This window comes from Mauremys mutica, chromosome 5 (assembly GCF_020497125.1).
Source record: "Mauremys mutica isolate MM-2020 ecotype Southern chromosome 5, ASM2049712v1, whole genome shotgun sequence".
Lineage (NCBI taxonomy): Eukaryota > Metazoa > Chordata > Testudines > Geoemydidae > Mauremys > Mauremys mutica.
Genome location: NC_059076.1, coordinates 48802341 through 48818545, shown reverse-complemented (window position 1 = coordinate 48818545; position 16205 = coordinate 48802341). Strand labels below are relative to the sequence as shown.

At 39.8% G+C, this 16205-nt stretch overlaps 1 protein-coding gene across 4 annotated transcripts in view; it reads right to left on the bottom strand.

Moving 5' to 3' along the window:
* Nucleotides 1-16205, bottom strand: part of ABHD18 (abhydrolase domain containing 18) — a 57247-nt gene that overhangs the window by 21145 nt on the left and 19897 nt on the right. For all 4 annotated transcript variants that reach the window (XM_045018063.1, XM_045018065.1, XM_045018064.1 and 1 more), the window contains 7 exons: nucleotides 11885-11969; nucleotides 10506-10606; nucleotides 8753-8831; nucleotides 8577-8661; nucleotides 6986-7013; nucleotides 5877-6015; nucleotides 3358-3447 (listed from right to left, as the gene is read on the bottom strand). In XM_045018063.1, coding sequence (XP_044873998.1) covers nucleotides 3358-3447; nucleotides 5877-6015; nucleotides 6986-7013; nucleotides 8577-8661; nucleotides 8753-8831; nucleotides 10506-10606; nucleotides 11885-11969 — 607 coding nt within the window. The remainder of the gene's footprint in view (nucleotides 1-3357; nucleotides 3448-5876; nucleotides 6016-6985; nucleotides 7014-8576; nucleotides 8662-8752; nucleotides 8832-10505; nucleotides 10607-11884; nucleotides 11970-16205) is intronic.

Below are 16205 nucleotides of genomic sequence, written 5' to 3'. Positions count from 1 at the left end.
CAAGACCCACCCCGCACTGTAGCGGACAGTCTTCGAAGTATAAGAAAGCGGCCAAGATGCACTAGGGCAGATATGTTTCGTCAGGTCATTCAGCACTCCCAAGCGGAGACACAGGGTAAAAATAAATGGACAGAAACCATAAAGTGGAAAGAGGGAGAGAACCAAGACTGAAAAGAGAACAATGCTTTCCATAGGGAAGCCACGGATAGGCTAATCAACGTTCTGGAACGTCAGACAGACATGTTGCATTCTCTCATTATACTGCAGAGTGACCTGATTCGTGCCCACCCCCCCACTGCAGCAAGTACAGAATTCTTTCCCATGCACTCCCCAAACTCCCTCTACATATTCTTATAGACTTGCTGCAAATTTTTCCATTCCTCAACAATCCACACCCACAGACAGCTTGTCAAACAACAGCTGAGTTATACACAGCTGTGAGGTATACGGGTCTTCTCCTGTTTTTAAAATAAAAGGATTTTTTTTTTAAAAGGTATACAGGTCCCCCACCCCACTCCACCCCCCTTGTTCCCCACCATCACTCAGGATTGATATATGTGCATGTGGTGTTTTCTCTGTTTTTAAAATAAAAGGTCATTTTTTAAAAAGAGAAGCAAGCTTTATTTGTGGTCACATATCTATACATGTAATCACAGCTACAAGAACCGCCATGTGGCACAGCACATGCTGTTAACACTTCCTTTCTCAAGCACAGCAGCAAAGTTTCATGATTTTCATTTGCAAACTTTTCCCTCAAGGCATCCCGGATCCTAACTGCCACACGTTGTGCCCCTCTAATACTCCTGGTATCTGGCTGCTGAAATTCAGCAGCCAGGCATTCGGCCTCCACACTCCATATATGAGTAAACCTTTCGCCCTTCCCCTCACAAATGTTATGTAAAGTACAGCATGCTTCAATAACCATTGGACTACTGTCCTCACTCATTTCCAGTCTACTGTACAAACATCTCCAGTGAGCTTTTAAACAGCCAAATGCACATTCGACAGCCATTCTGCACCTACTCAGCCTGTTGTTGAAACGTTCCTTACTCACATCTAGGTTTCCAGTGTATGGCTTCATAAGCCATTGCATCAATGGGTAAGCTGGGTCTCCCAGGATCACAATGGGCATTTCCACTTCCCCGATGGTGATTTTCTGGTCTGGAAAGAAAGTCCCCACTTGCAGCTTTCTGTAGAGGCCAGTGTTTTTAAAGATACGTGCGTCATGCACCTTTCCAGACCATCCAGCATTAATATCAATGAAACGCCCACGGTGATCCACTACTGCCTGCAAAACCCTGGAGAAGTCCCCTGACAAATTATATACTCAATGCCAAGGCAGACTGGAGCAACAATAGGGATGTGCGTTCCATCTATCGCACCACCACAGTTAGGGAAGCCCATTTCTGCAAAGCCATCCAAAATGTCACGCACATTACCAAGAGTCACAGTCTTGTGCAGTAGGATGCGATGAATGGCCTTGCACACTTGAGTTACCACGGCACCAATGGTTGATCTCCCCACTCCAAACTGGTTCGCAACCGACCGGTAGCTGTCTGGAGTCGCCAGCTTCCACAATGTGATTGCCACACGCTTCTCTACAGTGATTGCAACTCTCAGTCTGGTGTCCTTGCGACGCAGGTCTGGGGAAAGTTCAGCTCCCAGTTCCATGAAGGTGGCTCTCTGCATCCGAAAGTTTTGAAGCCACTGGTCATCATCCCAGACATGCATAACGATATGATCCCACCACTCCGAGCTAGTTTCCCTAGCCCAAAAACACCGTTCCACAGTACACAGCTCCTCAGTTAATGCCAAAAGCAATCAAATGTTACTTATTTCATCAGTTTCAGGCAGCTCATCAGGCATCTCTGACTGCAGCTCTCTTTTCAAGTTTAAGAACAGCTGCACTGCCAAGCACGATGTGCAAGTGACAGCTATCAGAGTAGTGGACAGCAGTGCAGGATCCATTCCTGTTTGTAGATGTGGCGGGGGAGAGCAGCCAGACAGCAAGGGGGTTTTAAAAATGCCGCGAAAGAAACAAGGAAGGAAGTAATGGGGCTGCTGGGACAGGAAACAGTGCATCATGGGACACTGAGAATGCCCTTCACTCACCTCACCCTTTCCAACAAGACCTATCGAGAGAGCTGCACTGTGGGATAGGTGCCCTACAGTGCTGCTCTCATCAGTGATGGAAGTGCTGCTTGTGTAAACAGTCTCTGACACCTGTGTAAACAGTCTCTGATGCCTGAGGAACTGAGTGAGTACACAAACCAGCGCTTTACTTTTACCGGTTCCCTATCGCTGGTAAAACTTACAGTGCAAAAACTCTACAAGTGTAGATATACCCTAAGTTCTGATTCATAGCCATGGACAGCAGAATGAACTGAGGAACAGTTCAGGCCGTAACACTCTTTATATCCTTAGGTGGAAGATACAAGGAGATTCAGGGTGCAAGCATGGCCCCAAAGGACACTGATGCACAAAGAATCCAAACTTGAGTGTAGGGGGTATAGGTGCACCAGTGGAATATATATGTTCAAGTACTCCAGGAAGACTGTTCCATATATGGTTTTCAGGAGGAGAAGGTACTTAGCAAATATTAATTAAAATATTAGTCTAGGGACAATTGGCAGCGTACAAGAAAGTATAAATCAAAAGTTAATTAAAGAGACAAAGGGAATTAATAAGGAGAGATGTTTAGACAGAGTTTAACGAGTGAGAAAGATTATAAGATTAGAAAGTAAAGTTAATGGAGTGCTGTGAAAGTGAGGAACTTTTAAATTTATGTGGAAGAAGGGAAAAACTGTTGTGATTCAAGAAGGGGTGGTGAAGACATGTTCTCAATGGTGGTCACAGTTTGAGAACCTGTTTTAAGTCACCAAGTAAGAATTTCCCTTACCAGTCAGAAACCTAGAGTAACCAGGAAGAGGAATAATTAAAAAACCACAACCCTTTCCCAGTGAATTTTCAGGGTTCTCATCAAAAGCAGCAAGTTTGTTAAGTCATATTCTACTGTGTTGCATATTACTAGGATATAAAAATACTGGGCATAAACATATTAATTTTAAATATACTATAGAATTAGATATATTTTCTGTAAATTTACAGATTTTAAAAACTCTAAATAGTTTAAAACCATTATTTCTTGCATGAGACAAAAGGCAGCTTCTATAATTAGGCTCTATCTAGAAGCATCATTATGGGGGAGATTTTGAAGGCTCAGAGAACAGTTGGGCATTCAACTCCCATTTGTGCCTTTGAAAAAAATATCTCCCTTAATGTTAGTTTGCCCAACTCTGAGATTTCACATCTGTTCATATTCTAGAATATTAACAAAACTAAAAATAATTTAGTTACCGTGGTAAAGACACCAGAAGCTGTGGACCAGGAAAGACAAGGAACCAGTGGCAATGGTTTAGGCCAGTTTGTCACTGCTAGTGAAGCCATCTGTTAAATAAAAAAATACTTTGATATCAGATGATCTACTGCATATTTTAATAAGACATTTCAACAAAATTTCTCTTTAGTCATTTTTAGAATTCTCATCTTTAAAGTATTTCTTCAGACAGTAACAGCTTGTCTCGTGTAGTATCAATGCTAAGAATCTTTGCAGTTATATACTTCTCCACAAAATCCAGAAAGACTGAGGAAGTCTATTCTTTCCAGTCGTCTCTTTGATACGTTAGCTTTGTTTTATTCATAGAATAGCAGGGTTGGAAGGGACCTCAGGAGGTCATCTAGTCCAACCCCCTGCTCAAAGCAGGACCAATCCCCAGACAGATTTTTGCCCCAGATCCCTACATGTCCCCCTCAAGGATTGAACTCACAACCCTGGGTTTAGCAGGCCAAGAAATTGGTTCACAGCCAAAGTAGCAGTATTCCTGCTTTAGGCACAAGAGTTTTCTTTTAATAGAACACTCATCCTGATGCAAAATGAATCAGGATTCTTCCATGAGAACTTCATTTATCATCTCAACATGTCCCTCTCCTCAAGGCCCCTCAACAACCTTCTAAACATATTTCAAAACAAACAATTTGAAGGTGAGTCACAAATAGGACTACCAACAATTCTGCAGCTTTTGAAGTACATTTAGGGAATCTGCATGCCACAAACAGTAAGATTAAGAAGAGAACTGAGCATGTAAATGGACTTCTATTTTCATCTCCCTTAGAGTCCAGATAATTCCCTCTCACCTCAGAATTATCAGAGTGCACAATGTGGTAAGTTCCATGCATCACTAAATGCTGGAGCATAGATGCAGCACACAGGAGGATCAGAAAAATGCTTCCCCCACACCAGTTGCATGGTTTTGCAAAGCTGTGGTTTAATTTAATACTCTTGGACATACTGCCAAACCATGAGGATATCAGAAAAAAGTACTTATTCACCCCACACATTTAATATAGAGAATTATTACGTGCATCTTCATTAATAAAAGAAGCCACATAGTAAAGTGGTCACGGCCATAGTCTGGGAGAACAGAGAGTATGGATTCTGTCCCTGTCCTCTGTTTCTCCAACCTTTAAAATAGAGATAACGATGCTTACCTTCCTTTTTAAAGTGCTTTCTAAGGATGACGAACTTTACATAAGAACTTATTGCACCGTGATGGTGCCTGGGAGCCTTCCACATGACCCAGGGCCCCACTTTACCAGGTGCTATACAGACACAGAATAAAAATATGGTCCCTACCCCAAAGAGTTTACAATCTCAGAGAGACAAGGTAGGTGAGGTAATATCTTTTACTGCACCAACTTCTATTGGTGAGAGAGTCAAGCTTACACAGCTCTTCTTCAGGTCTGGGAAAACTTAGGCCTGGACTACACTACATAATTAGATCAATGCAAGCTGCCTTGCATAAACCTAGCTAGGGAAGTGTTCTCATGTAAATTTGGCTCCCACCAATGTAAGTGCCTTTCTATGCTGATTTAGTAACAACACCTCCCTGAGTGGCATACAGTCACAGTCAATGTGATTAGGTCAAGGCAATGTCAGTTTAGACACTCCATGGTTACACAGACTGTTACTGGTCTCTAGGAGCCATCCCACAATGCCCCACATTGACAATATAATCAATACAAATGCTCCTGGTGAGGACATGCACCGCCAACACAAGGAGACAAGTGCACACACACAAGTGATTTAATAACTGTGGTGGCTTTAGGCTGACCTAAGTTACAGCAATATAATTTTGTAGTGTAGACATGGTCTGACACAGAGTGTCACAGCTAAACACAAGATGGAACAGATTGTTTAGCATAAGTAGTTAACACATTTCAAAGGACCATTCAAGGTGAAGTGGCCCATTAACGTCCCTCCAGTCATAGGGAGGAAAGGGGAGAGGGAGAAAGCAGCTGGGGAATTGTTAGTGGGTTATAGAGGGTTGTAATAAGCTATAAATCCAGTAATTGTATTCAGTCAATGATTTTTAGTGTCTAGCAGAACTACAAATTTAAGTTCCCAGGCTCATTCTTTTGAAAGGTTTGTACAGGTTTCCTTTGAGCATGAGGACTGTTCACCCACAGAATCTGAGCCCTACTGTCTGTCAAAATTTAAATAGCTATATTAACAGATTAAGCGGCATGACAATGAAAATTATTGAGAATTACACTGCTACAAGCTAAACATTCATCTGTAAGAGAGTTTTATGGTATATATACAGTGAGAATACATCTGCATATCCTCAATAATGGCATGTCATGCCTAAATATCAAGTTATATTGCTCGTTATTCTAAACTTGTTCATTTTAAAATAATCAGCCTATGAACACTGTAAACTGTTAGGTTTCCCTAGTTATTAATGTACATATATAATGCCAAGAAATTAAAAAAAAAAAGATAAAACAAATTTCTAACAGTAAATATAAAGGCTTACATGTCCTCCCATGGATATTCCAGTCATCCCTAGAGGTCCATAGCCCTCTCTCTCTAGCCAGTGCAAAAGAGCTGCTGATTCTAAAACAAGAGCTCCTCCCATCACAAACAGGTCCGAGACATTTTTTAAACTTGATCTTCTTTTCTCACCAGAAAAGAAAAAAAGAAATATTTTATTTTCCAATATCAGATGTGCACAGTCTTCATTTAATCAGTCTACTTTTAAACAAAGCCTGGTCATACCCCCAGTGAAGCCAATGGCTGAATTTCTATTGAATTCAATAAGAGAAGGAGCGAGTCCAAAGTCTTCAGTATCTTTCTACATTCAAGGCCCACCGGATGTGTGTTTGTTTCTTTTTCTTATAATTGTTTGTGATCGAGGCTTAAATGAAGACTAGAAATAAGCACCTTCTAAATTACTAGTGTAGAATTAGGGAACACCATATCTTCAAATAACTGAGGTACTGCAAGCACTGGAAACTCATGAGCAGTAATCTTCTGTGCTATGAAGTAACAACGGTCCTTTTTATTTTAAATCAAACAAAACTAAGTGATACAGTGCTAGGTATACAAGATGTCGTTGGCAGAGACAACTTCTTTTCCTTATTTACCTGTTTTACATCACTGAAAAATTGCACACAACATGTGAAGAGCAATCAGTAAGTCAGCTTTGGGAGCAATCATCAGTGCCACTGTAAGACTGAAATTATAAAGTGGGAAGTTTGTCACTGCACTGAGAAATCCGTGTAGTGTCTCCTACAATGCATTAAATAAATTTAAAGAAAAAGAAGAAAAATTGAAAGCTATTCAGTTTGAACTCTCACAGTGACCAAAAATCTAGTATTTGTTTGCATATTGGGGCTCAACGGTGCAATTACTCCATGTGCTGAACACTTTTAAGTGAATGGAGTATGGCTTACAGAACAACTACAGCACTGTGCTTGGACAAAACAGTTTATTGTAAATATTATCATGTTTTCGACATCACGTCTCTAAGTTACAGAAGGCTATACCCCTCTTGTGCCAAAATATCACTATACTTGGGATACATTTTGAGGCAGGACGACAGAGTATTAGAACTGTACTGTGAGAAGTAATCTTAATACTTACATTTGGTCCTTAGGTTTTCTGCAGCCATGTAAAGACTCAAGTTAAAGAAAACAAACACATGTAAATATATTCATTTTCTAGGCATCACGACGTAACTTTTTATTTTAACTCTTACATTTTAAATTTGAGACTAAAATTAAAAATCACTTATGTCAGCAGTATAATGATTAATTCAATTCTGTTAATTAAATTATTACCCAATTACATTGTTTTATTGGTACAAAATAAAATCAAGTGTAAATTGTGATGAAGTCATTCATAATTTAGGACAGTGTGCTAATGAAATAAGTAGTAAAGGGAAAAAAAGGAAGTATGATAGTCTGATTCTTCTGAGTGAAGCCTGGGGTAGGCATTTGGGGCAGTTACCCAACACTGGAAAGGAGGATGGATTCAGGCTGGTAGCTTTTGTCAACAGATAGAAAAAAATGCCTAAAATGTTAGAGATAAGGCAGGTGAACATTATCAAAGGGATTTGTAGTACCAACAGTTTGTATTCAACAAGTGAAGGCATGAGAAGCAAACACTTTTGGGGGGGGGGGGGGAGGACATTTTGTAAAAATAAATAAATAAATACACGCCCCCACCCCCATCCACCCTCAAAAAAAGGACATATTTGGCTTTCATTTGGCCGTGGCTAGGAGAAGTTTGTCAAGTACTTTGATGACTGGGTTACAGACAGATCAGTATCAAACTAGTACCCCAGTAACCAAGGAGAGTGGTTTGGAAGGGTTTTTTTGTTTTTTAAACTCCAGAAGAGCAACACCTTATGCTATAGCCAGTCTAACACATCATCTGCATTGTATTCCATGGTTATGCACTTAGAGATACCACTTTGGTTGATGTAATAAGATTACAGTAAGAAGTCACGTCTCTATGACCAACAGCCATATCCCTGCTTTCAACTGATCTATGCCAGTGGCTCTCAACCTTTCCAGACTACTATGCCCCAAGTTTCACCTTACTTAAACTACTTGCTTACAAAAATCAGACATCAAAATACAAAAACGTGTCACAGCACACTATTATTGAAAAATTGCATACTTTCTCATTTTTACCATACAATTTTAAAACAAAGCAATTGGAATATAAATATTGTACTTGCATTTCAGTGTATAGTATATAGAGCAATATAGACTAGTCATTGTCCGTATGAAATTTTAATTTGTACTGATTTCACTTGTGCTTTTTATGTAGCCTGTTGTAAAACTAGGCAAATATCTAGATGAGTTGATGTTTCCCGGGAAGACCTCTGTATACCGCTGGCTGAAAACCACTCTTCTATGCAACCTGTACCATTTGGATAAAATAATCAACAAAGAGTCCTGCGGCACCTTATAGACTAACAAATGTATTGGAGCGTAAGCATACATACCCACTTTGTCAGACACATGGCGTATTCATCCACGAAAGCTTATGTGCCAATACATTTGTCAATCTATAAGGTGCCACAGGACTCTTTGTTGCTTTTTACAGATCCAGACTAACATGGCTACCCCTCTGATACTTGATAAAATAAATGTTATTCTATCTTCCTCCCCTTGGTTAGCACTTTGAGACATGTTAAAGCATTTTGTTTTCAACAAAAGGATATAGTAAGGGTTTTCTAACAATAGAGAAGCCATGCAAGCCTCTTTGATCATTGGACGGGCCATTAGTGTGCGTCTTCTCCAGTAATACTAAAGAGGAAATATTTAATCAAGAATACAGTTAAAAGATTACCGTTAAACTTAAAAGTATTAATGAGAAATTGAAGTTTTATATACTTACATGATCTCCAGTACCCGCTAGATGAATGCACACAGGTTTGTATTTGCTGTTCCATCTCTTGGGTATTATGAATTGAAACCTATCAAAAGCACACTATTTAATATACAAGATAACACAGCAAGATATTCACCCTCAAGCAAGTTAAACAACTAAACTACACCCCGAAAAAACAGTTTGGTTACATGCTCAGGCAAACTGCTAATAGTCTAGCAATATCATTTTTTCATGAATGAAATTAAGAACACATCCAAAAGTTTTCACCTTCAGAAGGTCACAAGTGCCAAGAAGAAAGGGAGTTATGAGCTGAAAGGTCACGGTTTAAATGAGATTACTACTTCATCATTGTATTCTAAACTTTACTGAATAGAGACATGGGAACTGAGATTTGGAAAGTGTGGCTAGATTCCCTAAACAGCACACACTTTTCTCCTTAAGTGGGGGGGAGGGGGAGACAAACTGAAAAAGGAACAGTAAAGTTTAAAAAAAAAATACAACTGACAAGTATTTCTATATAAATATAAAAAAACAGTTTTCCCTTCTTCCCTTCTCTCCCCCCCGCTCACTTAACTTGAGTGTGTAAGTGCAACAAAACTTCCTCAAGCGTACTAGTACTTTGTTTGGCTTCTCAAATAGAAAACATAGGCCAAATTCAATGTATGAGCTACATTGAAGTTAATATGTGCATATATATATGGTTGAATTCTGATAATAAATGGAATAAGTTAGTAAATATGGAGTGTTTCTTAGGAAAATACAGAATTGAGAAACTATTTTCTTGGATAAACTGCTGGCCTTTACAAAAATTCATATTTGCAAGGGAATTGCATTTCTCCACCTTGGACATGTGATGTGAGATGTATATCTCACAAACAAAACAAGTATTTTTAAAAAAGGAAGAAATCAACCTCAAACATTACTTGATGTTGTGGCAGACTGACAAAGACTAGTAAATCCAAGTCAAGGCTGTTTGTTAGTACTTTTGCTTGTATATGAATTATTTCCCCCCCTTTACGAAGGAGGTAGGTTAAGAACAGATCATAGTCATATGAGAATTCTCTGGCTTTCCTGCCTCAAAGCTAGTTATCAAAATACAGTTAGGGTAGGTCCATACTTACCCGCCGGGTTGACGCGGAGAGTTCGACTTCTCGGAGTTCGAACTATCGCGTCTAATCTAGACGCGATAGTTTGAACTCTGAACACGCTCCCGTCGACTCCGGAACTCCACCACCACGAACGGCGGTGGCGGAGTTGACGGGGGAGCCGTGGAGTTCGATCCCGTGGTGTCTGGACAGGAGGGAAATTCGAACTAAGGTAGTTCGACTTCAGCTACGTGACCTCCTCCTCCCCCCCACCCCCCCGTAGTGAAGACCAGGCCTTATAGATGTTCCATTAATTAAAACTTTAGTAAGTGAACATGTAAAACTTTTCCATTTTCAGAATTAAACCACCTCTTTCACATAACACGTCATGTTTTGCAAGGGCCACCTCCAATTTAGAACAAGCTCATCTAGAAAATAAACCATTCATCCAAGGATGGAACCATCAAATGAACTACCTGTGTTTTCATTCTAACTTCAAACATCTAAATATTTTTCAACAGAGATCACAGTCTGAACCATTTTTAAACAAAACTGAGTATTCTGATTGTAGTTGTAATAAAGAATGTAGTATAAGTAATTTTTATAATATAGATTTCTTTGATTTCTCTACAGAGCTAGTTTCAGAACCAAAACTGTTACTTCCTTTCCCTTACCTTGCTATGATGGATTCAGTAGGCAGGATATTGGGAATGTAGTGAATCAAAGGGGAAATGAAGTGCCCATCAAGTATTTTACAGTCTGATTGCTCCTCAACCTATGGAGAGAACTGAAGTTAACAGTGTGTATGATCAGCATACACTATATGCACTGAAGGCTGAACATTAATATATGGGTTCCTAGGCTGGAATCAAATTTGAGCACAAAAATCCACAAGCAGTTTTGAAAGTATAATTTCAATCATCACATTACATGAGCATTAAAAAAAAAAGTCTACCACGAGCCTACTCACTTAAATAAAAATCAGCTCAGTTATAACAAAATTCAGTTTTTAATGCAATTAAAGTTTAAACAGGGGTTAGGGTTTTTTTTTGTTTGTTTAATATTTGTTTGGTTAAACTTTTTAACAATTCTTTAAGATAGGACATACCCGTGTTTTCTCCCATGCCACCCCAAAGGATGGAAAAAACTTCACAATTAAATCTGTACAGCTATTGCTCTACCCTTTTAAATCCCTTCTTACAACTCACCGCTGCAATGATGTAAAAACCTGTCTGCTGCTGATGAACAGACAGCTGACTAATTGTAACAACTTCTCACCTTCCCATTCTTTTCTTCCTTACTAAGTCCTGACATTCCCCTCATACTACTTCTACTCTCAATGAAAAATACCAAAATATCTGGTTTACAGAACCATGCCAGTCACCATTTTCATTTGCTTGTATGTTACTTCTCCCTCCAAGCCCTTTGTTTATACCTTGGATTTTATAATCTCAGGGACAGGATTGTCCCTTACATGTGTCTGTGTCACACCCAGCACAATGGGTCCTTAAATCCTCACTGGAGCTTTTGGGCACTACCATAATAAGTATTTCTTTAATACTGACTGGCTACATATCTAGTTACATGCAAAGTACGCTTTCTTCTTTTTCCCCGTGGAATCCTATAATCTCCGACCACCTCTACAAACTCCCCTATATATATTTACTCCTTTCTTGAATATTTCAGTGATCTTTTCACCGAAGGACAGCTAGGTGTATCCCTCTGGAATCTTTCAATGCAACTCCTCAGTCAGGCAGAGGAACTACTAGCGAGAGAAGCAAACTACATACTCCCCCTGCAAATACTTACCACGTTCCTTCTGCCACTCTGTTGGCCCAAGATCACGCTCTGAATTCTGATCCCAAATCAGTAACACATGCTGTACTGACATTAGGTTGAGCCAAAATATCAATAAAACCTACAATTCACATTGCACCAAACCTAATTTCTTTCCTCTCCAGTACAGAGAGCTTACTAAAGACTTCATTTCACTTCACTCATACATAATATGCGAACATAATTTTAGTTAGTTACATTTTTTGCTATTGAATACCTTGTCAATGAACACTGGATAATCTCTTGTAACCAGCTTCTGGCATTTTTCCCGGTTTCCAATAATCTTTCTGAATTCAAATATTCTGTTAAAAAGCAAGATACAGAAGAGAGTCAAGCCTTTTTTAATGGAATATTTCTTTACATTAAAATCAGAAGTCATGCTTTTATCTGAATTAGTACAACTTTCCTGTATGAAAGAGGCTAAACTAAAGGAGAGACAAAGACCAGGAAGTTATTTAATTTGAAATCAACTTCTCATTTCTGGGTAAACCAGCCTAGTGAGAGCTGTATCAGTTTGGCTTTCGCAGGAAAGGAATGGCTAGAATTGTTTTACTACACTGCTTGGTTTTGCCAAGTTTTTAAAATATGTTATAACTTTTTTTTATGAAGACTTAACTTCCAATTTCAGCCTAGGTCAGATTAAGGCATAAATATTATAGGCCCAGGCCCAGGCCTAGGATACTAGCTCCTGGAGTCGTGTGATTACACCAGACTCTCACCATTCATTTTAAGAAAAATTAAATGTAATCCTCATTGTTGGGAAGAAATACTTGAAAGTGTAGCCTAATTGATGCAGTGACAGCTACCTGAATCTGCAGATTACTTGAAATAATGGATTTGAGAGGGGTTAACTGCAAGACCTATGGCTCTAGAGGACCCTGTACAATATTTCCTCAGAAGAAAAGTGAAACGGTGGGTTCGCCCACAACAGCAAATTAGCCCAGGACCCAGGGTGTAACACTGGATGTGTCTGCACAGCAACTAGACACCAGCAGCTGGCCAGTGCTAGCCAACACAGGTTCACGGGCTGCAAGGCTGTTTCATTGCTATGTCGACTTCCAGGCTCAGGCTCTGGGACTCTGCAGGGTGGGAGAGTCCCAGAGCTTGGGCTCCAGCCCCAGACGGGAAGTCTACACAGCAATGAAACAGCTCTGTAGCCTGAGCCTGAGTCAGCTGGCACGGGCCAGCCACAGATTTTTCTATGCTGTGTAGACACCTACCCACTGAGGCCTCACTCCTGCCTCTTCAGAGTGAAGGAGAGGGGACCGCTGCTGCCAAGTAAGACTGGGGACAAATATATAGGGGCCTATGCTGCCGCCTTTGTCTTGCTTGGAGAGGAGGCAGGCCAGCTTATTGCTGCTACTTGGTACGGGGACAGGGCCATAGCACAAGGCAAGGGTGTGGGGGCAGAGTCTTAATTCAATCCCAAATATGGTAAAAATGGCACTTACGTGGTCCCCTATAGGGAAGCCAACTACAGAACACCGTTAAAGTGACATCTCCACCATGGAATAAAGCTTAGTAAAGTAAGTTAACATTAGCTAAGCCTACTATATAGGGACTAGATCTTGCACTGGCAGGGGGAAAGTGGGCTAACATTTTTTCCAGCAATAGCTTTGCTAGGACATAATATAAGAATAAGAGCTGGCAATAAATCACCTGGCATGCAAAATATCAGTGTCTCTAAAAGGGAACACTGGTGAGTGGCTAGCTCTCAACGTCTTTGTATTTTCTGTTTTTCCTGTACCTTTACTCAGGAAGAAAATGCCAGTAGATGTCAAGGTCAGAACTACAGTAAAATTATAAATACATTTGCACCTGCGATATATATCAAGGGACACATACTTCCCTAGTTTTACAATATGTTATTACACACATGGAATAAGCTTACTTCCGCCGCCCCCCCTCCCCCAGTATATCCTGCAATCTAAACAATTTCTACTCCACAACACAGTATTTTTAACTAGTTGATATGTTTGGGGTTCATTTTTTTAAAATCCCTATTATACAGAAATGTGAATTATAACAAATGCTATAGTTAGTTATAAAATAGCTTCCATTTTAACCCATTATTTCAGATACATGTAACTAGACAGCTTTCTGGAAAATATTCAAGTGCCTTTGTCTGACTCTACTGATTTTCTGGGAGCATTAGTGGTTGAGAGATAATTCCCCCAAATGTTACAATATCTCTGGTGCATCTCATCCAGATTACCCTTGGGAATTTTATTTTGAACATATTTAGGAAATGCCATTCTGTTTTTCTATATAAATGCTCGTAACTATCTGAAAAAGTGACCCTGTTACAGAGTCACAAAGAAAATAAACTCATCGTCAGCAAATGCTTCCCTTTCCCATTCATCCAAATTAAATTTAGTTTGATCCTCAGAAGGATGACCTTTTCCAATAATAATAGAATGTTACATGTAACAAACAGCTCTGAAGTTTTCCCCTATTCTATTTTCAATGGAGAGAGACAGGGTTGAATGGAAGTTATGAAGTCAGTTGGTATTGGGCCAAAATTCTCAAGTGACTTGCCATACAACAGTTCAACAGCCAAAATTAGCATTAACCATGAAACCCTGTCCCTGGGACTTCATAGGATGAGAATGGGGATTCCTACCACTAGTTTAAGAACTAGCAGCACAAATTATGAGCACTTTATACAACAAAGAACTAAAGGAGTATGGTTGAGGTTGGAAAATTCCCAGCTTACCTTAAAATTACATGCAGATGAGATTGTTTGTTAGATACCAATATTAATTCATGCAGAATATACCACGGCAAATTCAGTCATTTAGTCAAATGGAGTTTTACAAGGGTTAATCTGGCCCATAATCTTTAAACTGTGAATGCCTTTTCACTATATGAAAAAAGTCAGTCAATATAACTCGCCTTAATGCCCACAAAAAGGTCAAAATGGACAATTAGTCCCCAGAAAGTATAGTTTTAAAGTTTCAACCTCTGGTTTCCTTACCTGTTATAAAAATACCATAAATTAACAACATTGGGGAGGAAAAAAAACATCTAGTTGAATTTACTTTTAACTATTTATGTGTCTGTTCTTTGAGTTTCTCTGAACCTGTACAGACTAGTAAAGTTTCTGCTTTTCATATATTAGTACAATGCTGCATAAGAATGTTTAAGTCCAAACAAAATACATATATATTTTCTGAATATTCTCTGAATATATTTTTAATTAAAGATCATGCTTTAAAGTTTTACTTTAAAAGTAGTAACTATTTACTTACTCTACAGTAACTTAATTCTTCTAGATGTAGTCTCCACATGTATTCCACTTCTGGCAAGAATGGGCCCAAATACATAAAGTAAGAATCTTTTTGATATCAGTGTCCTCTAGGGCTGTGCCTTGTGGTGGCAGAGGGCATAAAGGATGGGGTGGCTGCAAAGGATAGGGTGGCTAGCACCAAACCCAAATTGGCAGGGACTCTGCCATAGTAGGGAAGAAGAGTGGGTTGTGGAATACATGTGGATAGAGTTATTGTGTGGTAACCAACCATTGGTTTTTTGAGAGACTGTTACCATGCATTCCTCTTCTGGTTGCTCACAAGAAATAATTCATGCCCTTGTGGCAGGTGCTTGGAGTCTACTGAAATGGTGACTACATGACAATTCAGCAAAGCAGGCATCTAATGTGGGGCCCTCCACCATGGAATAGTGCTGGGGGAAGCTGTGAAATGAACTCCAAGCAGATGCTTTTCAAATCTCTGGGATTTGGACACCTCACAGGAAAGACACAGAGTCAGCCTGAGCTCTGGTGGAACAGCTCCTACTCTGCGCAGATGGGTCACCACATAGCATGTCTTAATACAGTCTGAGTGGAGACAGGTTGGGCCTTTGTGCCTAACATTTGCTGACAGGATAATCTAGGGGTGTTCCTAAAAAGATTTTTCTGTCCAGACAGTAAGAAAGAAACCTATGTCCAAGATGCGGTGCAGTTTAGCTTTTCCCCAGATCACATGAAGCTTGGGAAAGAAGATAAGCAGGTGGATCATCTGGTTAAGAGGAAAGTCAGAAACCACTTTGGGTAAAAACTTCAGGTGAGGTCTTAGAGTCACTTTTTCTAATGGATTATTGTATAAGGTGATCCTGCCATAAGAGCCTGAATCTCTCCTGTTCTTCTGGCTGAAGGCAGTCTTCATAGGAGTGGTACAAGGAACAGGTTGCCAAGGGAAGTCCTATCAAACCTGTTAAAAAACTGTTGATGTCCCAGGAGGGACATGATGAAAAGCCATAAGAATGGCCACACTGGGTCAAACCAATGGTCTATCTAGCCCAGTATCCTGTCTTCTAACGTGCTTCAAAGTGATCCATTCAGTTGTCCAGTCCCAGCATCTGGCTGTCAGAGGCATAGGGACAGAGTATGGGGTTGCATCCTGACCATTTTAGCTAATAACTATTGATGGACCTATTCACCATGAACTTATCTAATTCTTTTTTGAACCCACATACCCCTTTCACAACATGCCCTGGCAACAAGTTCCACAGGTTGACTGTGTGTTGTGTGAAGAAGTACT